Source organism: Poromitra crassiceps, assembly GCF_964638095.1.
Source record: "Poromitra crassiceps genome assembly, chromosome: 17".
Lineage (NCBI taxonomy): Eukaryota > Metazoa > Chordata > Actinopteri > Beryciformes > Melamphaidae > Poromitra > Poromitra crassiceps.
In genome coordinates, this window is record NC_139635.1 from 34,273,797 (window position 1) to 34,281,222 (window position 7,426).

The window sequence follows — 7,426 nt, forward strand, 5'->3', positions numbered from 1 at the left end:
ACTTAACTCAAATCAAGTCTCAATAACTGTCAAACTAAATTAATGTCTGCAAAACTTTTTGGATAGTGTGAGATCATGTGCAAAATAAATCAGCACAAAATAGTAGCACACACAGGTGGAGGTTAATTAAACAATGCTTTATTGGTCCAAATTCACTTATACAGTATATGCCTCTAGGGATGGGTATTGTTAATAATGGTGGACTACGATACTGCTTATCGATCTGGTACTTTAACATTATTCTTCTTTGTTAATGGGGACTGGTTTTCTCTCAAGTTGTGCTGGCAACCTCCCTGTGTGTTATATTGACAAACTTCACCTGTGTTTCAATTGGCATGAGGGTGAGTAGATGATGATAGAATTTCCATTTTTGGGTGAACTGTTCCTTTAAAGTTAGGGTAACATATCAAGGTTAGGTTAGGGTTGTTTGTGTCGTCAGTGGCTCAGCTGAACCTCCAGTCACAGAAGCTGTCTGGGGGAACTGCCGCCGAGCCCTGCAATAAGTGCGAGGCCGGGCAGACCGCACATAAAACCACTCCTATCAAGAGGCTGTTGAGGAAGCAACGCCAGGGCACGTTCAGGCCCAGGTGCGCGGGTATGCCCACCGGCAGCAGCAGGAACACGGCGAGGAAAGGCAGGAAGAGAGCCCACGTGTTCAGAAATATCCACAAGGCTTGCTGAACAATCTCTCTCCTGGAGCCAGTTTCACTTGGGTCAATAGTTTGGTCCTTCAGGGGGGGATGCTTTGAGAATCGAGGGCCGTGGCAGCTGAGCGGAGGCCATGCTGCATGTAACCCAACACAGCCTGCGGTCAGGAGGAGTGCTACAGCAACCTGCAGGATCTCAGGCATGTGGAAGACCCAGCATCGCTGCAGCAGGTAGGGAGACTCTTCCTCCAAGACGGGCAGGAAGTCCGACAGCAGAAACACATAGAGAAGAGCCAGAGTCCACAGCAGGCCGGTGACCAACAAGCGGACGACCTTTCGGGCCGACCTCCGGGACACCGTGCAGTAGTGATCCAGGCTGACCGCGACCATGACGGGCCACTGCAGCGCGCTGTAGATCCGCCCGAGGATCTGAACAAGCGTACACACGTGATGCCTGGTCAGTCGGAGGCCCAGGAGGGCTCCGTCGCCCTGGAGGTGCAGGGCGGCGGTGGCCAGGGCCAGGGCCGTGTCGGCCATGGACAGGGAGACGCTGAAGACTCCCACCAAGCTGCTGCGGATGTGCTGCCGCTGCAGGAGCACCAGGCACCAGCTGAGCACACACTTCACGGCCAGGCCCAGCACGATGGACGAGATGGAGAGGTGCATGCCGCCGGCTTGTCTGGGGGTCTGAGGCTACAGCAGCAAGGCGATAACTGTGGCCTGTGGGGCGAAATAATATTTATTGATTAAACAGGTCTGAAGAGAAAGACAGTAAAAATGCAAAGGAAATAACTCAAGGTGTGTTCACAGTTGGTCCCTTTCAGCCCTCCAAGTGAACTCAGACCGAACATGTGGGCAATCTCTGTTCTCTGTGTTTCAACTGATGATGCTCATCAGTTGGGTACGGGGGGTACGGTGGCTCAGTGGTAGAGCTGTCGCCTCACAGTCAGAAGGTCCTGAGTTCGATTCCCCCCCCATATCCTCAGTGCCCACTGCCCAGGTGGGGTATCTCGTCATAAGGGCCCTTCTCTCTGTGTGGAGTTTGCATGTTCTCCCCGTGCTCCCCCAGGGGGTTCCTCTGTATATAACCCCCCCACTAAAAACATGCAGAAGATCAGATCGTCATCGTCATCCGACCAGTGACGACAACATCCGAAGTTGGTCCCCGGGCGCTGTACGAGAAAGCGACCACTGCTCCTGGCCTGCCCCTCGGAGGAAAGGACATGCCTGGATGGGTTAAATGCAGAGGACACTTTTCACCGGCCACCGTCAGCATGAGTGTGTTGTGGCCGCATGCATGTGTTGTGGTGTTCGTGTGACAATAAAAGATGGGGCTTGTCCCGTTACGAGAGTTTTCAAGTGACATCACTTATGACATTATCAGTGATTTATGACATCACTGATGACATAATCAGTGGGACAACAATTTAAACAGGGAGAGAACAGAGAACAGAGATTGCCCACATGTTCCCTTTTATAATAAAAGGAAGCATGTTTCTTTTATCCAATACATACAATATAGTACAAGACAAGTATAAGAACAGCCATCTTGTTCCAAGTGAAAACTACTCATAATCCAAAGCAGTAAAGTCTGCTGTCCTGCATGTCACTTCTTGTAATAGTTTTGAAATTGTGAAGTTGTGAAATTGTGAAGAGTGAGACGCGCGGCCCAGCACGTAACAGGATGTGAGTTGCCAGAACTGCATGAACTGTATAACCAGCGGTGCCTCAGGAGGTCCCTGAAGATCATCAAAGACACAAACCATCCCCACAACAGCCTGTTCTCCCTGTTACCCTCAGGGAGGAGATACAGGGTTCCAAAAGCACGCACAAATCGCTTGAGGGACAGTTTCTTCCCGCAGGCCACGAGACTCCTTAACATACACAAATAGTGTAGTAGCCGTACTGTACCGTACTGTAGCTGCTACCATTACGTATGTCTAATGTTTAATTGTATGTTGAATTAGGTATATGCTATTTGCACCTGTATGTCAAATACGTCGAATTTAAAATGTTTAAGTGACAATAAAAATCTTGAATCTTGAATCTTGAAGTCGCCCTGCAATATTTCTGCTTCGCTGTGGCTGGGTATTAGAAATTCTAGACCAGTGATGTTAGATATCCCCATCATGATTGGCAACAGGAAGTCTTGTGCCAGACTCCCAAGATCTGTTGTGTCTTCTAACTTATTAAGCGTCTGTCTACACCCAACAGCTACTCTTTTACCGCCATCTACCTCAGTTAAATTCGGTCTTTATATACAGTGTATATATATATATATATATATACAACCTCACTCCGACCAGACATGGTTCTTCTATCCAGAAGCACAAAAACCATCGTAGTAGCTGAACTCACAGTGCCCTGGGAGGACAGGCTAGCTATCTCTCACCAACTGAAGAAAGCAAAGTACCCAGATCTGATTGACGAGGCTCTTCTCAAAGGATGGCACGCAACTCTATTTCCAATCGAAGTTGGCTGCTGTGGTTTCCCAGCAACATCCGTGCGCTATTTCTTACAGAAGGTTGGCCTGGAACCCAAACAACTGAAGAAAGCCACAAGGGAGATAGCCATGGCAGCTGAGACCAGCTCAAGATGGGTTTGGCTGACTAGAGCTCGCAGTTGGAACCCTTCTGCAGGCGAAGGTTAATCTTCGCAGCCCCACTCAGGCGAGGCGTACAGGCTAAGGGGCGAAACGCTGGTGACCCTGAGATACCTGCTGAGGATGTAGAAGGGTTTCCAACAATGGGAATGCTCTGACCACACTCCCACCAAGGAATACCACCGTGAGGACAACATATCGTAGCTCCTGCAGTTTCTGCTTGTAGCAAAGCATCTTTGATGTTTACTTCACCCATATATATATATATATATATATACTGTATATATATATATATACCGGTATATATATATATATATATACCGGTATATATATATATTTATACAACAGGTAGTTCCGGCCGAGCAATTTGATTGGACAAGAGGGATCCTACGAGTGCCTATATTTCATGATAATGCACTGGCGCTTCACTGTGTGTAGATCACTCCGCTTCACAGCTGCCCTAATCAACAAAATGCTTCACAGCTGTAGAGTAGACAGTAGTAGAGTAGACAGCCTGCAGTTAATTAGGCTGATTAGGCTACATTTTCTGCAAAGGGAAAGCTGGGGGGACTATTTTTGTTGGCGGAGGAATAAATACAGAAATCATCTATTTTCTCAGCTTTTTGTCATTTTTTTAATCAGCTTTGTTTAATAGAACTGTTGTATAAAAGCAATATCACACTCGAGGTCGTGCATTGTTGTCTAATATTGGCACTGCTGTGATTATCTACGGCACTCGGCCTGCGGCCTCGTGCCTGCGACCGAATCACAGCAGTGCCAATATTAGCCAACAATGCACTCCCTCTCGTGTGATATTGCTTAAATATATATATATATATATATATATATATATATATATATATATATATATATATATATATATATATATATACAGTATATATATATATATGGGTGAAGTAAACATCAAAGATGCTTTGCTACAAGCAGAAACTGCAGGAGCTACGATATGTTGTCCTCACGGTGGTATTCCTTGGTGGGAGTGTGGTCAGAGCATTCACATTGTTGGAAACCCTTCTACATCCTCAGCAGGTATCTCAGGGTCACCAGCGTTTCGCCCCTTAGCCTGTACGCCTCGCCTGAGTGGGGCTTCGAAGATTAACCTTCGCCTGCAGAAGGGTTCCAACTGCGAGCTCTAGTCAGCCAAACCCATCTTGAGCTGGTCTCAGCTGCCATGGCTATCTCCCTTGTGGCTTTCTTCAGTTGTTTGGGTTCCAGGCCAACCTTCTGTAAGAAATAGCGCACGGATGTTGCTGGGAAACCACGGCAGCCAACTTCGATTGGAAATAGAGTTGCGTGCCATCCTTTGAGAAGAGCCTCGTCAATCAGATCTGGGTACTTTGCTTTCTTCAGTTGGTGAGAGATAGCTAGCCTGTCCTCCCAGGGCACTGTGAGTTCAGCTACTACGATGGTTTTTGTGCTTCTGGATAGAAGAACCATGTCTGGTCGGAGTGAGGTTGTATATATATATATATATATATACACTGTATATAAAGACCGAATTTAACTGAGGTAGATGGCGGTAAAAGAGTAGCTGTTGGGTGTAGACAGACGCTTAATAAGTTAGAAGACACAACAGATCTTGGGAGTCTGGCACAAGACTTCCTGTTGCCAATCATGATGGGGATATCTAACATAACTGGTCTAGAATTTCTAATACCCAGCCACAGCGAAGCAGAAATATTGCAGGGCGACTTCAAGATTCAAGATTCAAGATTTTTATTGTCACTTAAACATTTTAAATTCGACGTATTTGACATACAGGTGCAAATAGCATATACCTAATTCAACATACAATTAAACATTAGACATACGTAATGGTAGCAGCTACAGTACGGTACAGTACGGCTACTACACTATTTGTGTATGTTAAGGAGTCTCGTGGCCTGCGGGAAGAAACTGTCCCTCAAGCGATTTGTGCGTGCTTTTGGAACCCTGTATCTCCTCCCTGAGGGTAACAGGGAGAACAGGCTGTTGTGGGGATGGTTTGTGTCTTTGATGATCTTCAGGGACCTCCTGAGGCACCGCTGGTTATACAGTTCATGCAGTTCTGGCAGCTCACATCCTGTTACGTGCTGGGCCGCGCGTCTCACTCTTCACAATTTCACAACTTCACAATTTCAAAACTATTACAAGAAGTGACATGCAGGACAGTATATATATATATATAAAATCTGCACTGCATGTTTTATTCCTTGAAACTTGTTCCTTCTTGTGAAGCACTTTTACACTTCTACAAATTCCAGGTGGATTTATTGCTTTCCTCATCTTTTATCTTTTATATTTTATGTCTGGTTTTAGGACTCTATATTGCTGCAGGTTTGTATGTGCCCATGTGTCTTTTATCTTTTTGTATCTTTTTTCTTCTTTTGTAGCTACGTTGGCACTTGTTGCACATTACAACACATTTCTGTGAAAGCAGCTCATAAATGAAGTTGAACTTGAACTGTCAAGGTTATCTGTCAAGGACAACGCTAGCGATGGATGTTTTCTTGACAGGGAATGGACACCCACTACATTTCATTTACACAATCTCCAACTACTGCATCACATCACCCTGCAGGCCTGCTTCTGATTTAATTTTAAATGCTTTATTCACTCTATTTGATGATGTGGAACGGGACGGTATCTGAACTACCCCCCATTCATTCCCGCATATGTCTGCATATCAGAGCCGATTGTCAAAGGATTAGTTCCCTCCTGCTGGTTAAGACCCAGTGTGAGTTTTTGGCAGATTAACTAGATTAGTTGAAAGCGCTTGGGCCAAGCTACATCCATAGCGCACCTGTATCTGCCTCTGTTGTTCTGCTGTTAGCCCTGCACACTGTGCACAAAATGCAAGTCAAACAGGTAGAGTGGCCCTGTGGCTTAATAACAATTTGATACTAAACCAATATTAACACTTTTGAACTGAACTGAACTGAAAAATACATAATTGAAATAGAACTCAACTCTCAATAACTGTCAAACTATTCATCATTCATCTAGTCTGACAGTTATTCAGAGTTCATTTGAGTTAATGAGTTATTCATTTGAGTTAGTGTGGACCAGTGATGTCACTGGTCCACACTTTAACACTCAATAACTGTCAAATTAAATGACAGACTTCAAAACCGTTGACAGTTTTCTGATATACTACTGATGATGTTCTAATGATACAAAGCTGGTTGAAAATGGGCAGAGTGTTCCTTTAAGTGGAGGCTTCAAGGCTCCACCAGAAGATTCATATTCAAATCTTTGCATCTATAGACATCTCTGTTGCTATGTGTGCTTGTCAAAAACACTGAAACAACACTGTGTATTTCAAACACAACACACAACACACACACGCACACACACACACGTTACCTTTGGTTTTATTATCGGTGTAAATGCCGTCATCTGATGGTAGATGGTTTCCCCGTGTGTCGTTCGCCTTTGTGTGGGTACCAAACATGTTGAATTCAGTTTGACTAAGTCAACTGTCATAATATCCTCGTTTTTGTGGGCGTGGTTAAAACAGGAAACTGATTGAGCCATAATGTTATATAGTTGATCAGCACTCAACAAGGAAGTTCATGCATAAATCCTCAAACTGCATCGGTAATGGACTGTCCCGCTTTCTTATTGCAAAGTGGCTGTTTAGACAAGCAAGGAAAATATGATTATGTAACACATTGAACAAAGCACTCAATAATCCATTATACACAAAGTTATCTGCCATCAGGACTTTGTTGATGCAGTTCGATGGCAAAACCACAGAGATACATGACATAAAACCTCATTTTATAGCACCCAAGAGCATGGAGAGGTAAGTGCAATGTGTCCAAAGTGCAAGAAGCAACAGCCGTAGCAACAAATAAACCCCTATATGAAGATGAATCTAGCTCAGTGCAATCTGTTACACTTTAGTTTAGTCTAGTGCAGTGATACTCAATTGCAAAGCTTCTTTTTGTCAGTGTGGCTCCTGAGTAGGGCAAGGTTGAGTACCACCGGTCTAGTGGTATTCTCAACTAATGCAAATTTTAAGCAAATCAAAATACACTCACGACAATTCAAACATGCAATGCTAGTATCCCCCTTTTGAGGTGTGGCAGACTCTAGCAGGTGTCTCATCACTGAGTCAGGATGAAACTCAGACTTTCAGTGCCGATGCATTGCTAAGACCTTATTTCATTTA

General features: G+C 44.7%; 1 protein-coding gene across 1 annotated transcript; it reads right to left on the reverse strand.

The window, feature by feature from the left end:
• Nucleotides 1-153: 153 nt before the first annotated feature.
• gpr160 (G protein-coupled receptor 160) lies at nt 154-6,691 on the reverse strand. Its single transcript, XM_083653834.1, has 2 exons — nt 6,616-6,691; nt 154-1,367 (listed from the first exon to the last, which is right to left on the reverse strand). The coding sequence occupies exon 2, from the start codon at nt 1,311-1,313 to the stop codon at nt 444-446; it is 870 nt and encodes a 289-aa protein (XP_083509960.1). The 5' UTR covers nt 1,314-1,367; nt 6,616-6,691; the 3' UTR covers nt 154-443.
• Between the last annotated feature and the right edge of the window lie 735 nt (nt 6,692-7,426).

Bases quoted from the DNA above. Each gene is read 5' to 3' on its own strand.
- gpr160 (XM_083653834.1), bottom strand. From the start codon at position 1,313: ATGCACCTCTCCATCTCGTCCATCGTGCTGGGCCTGGCCGTGAAGTGT.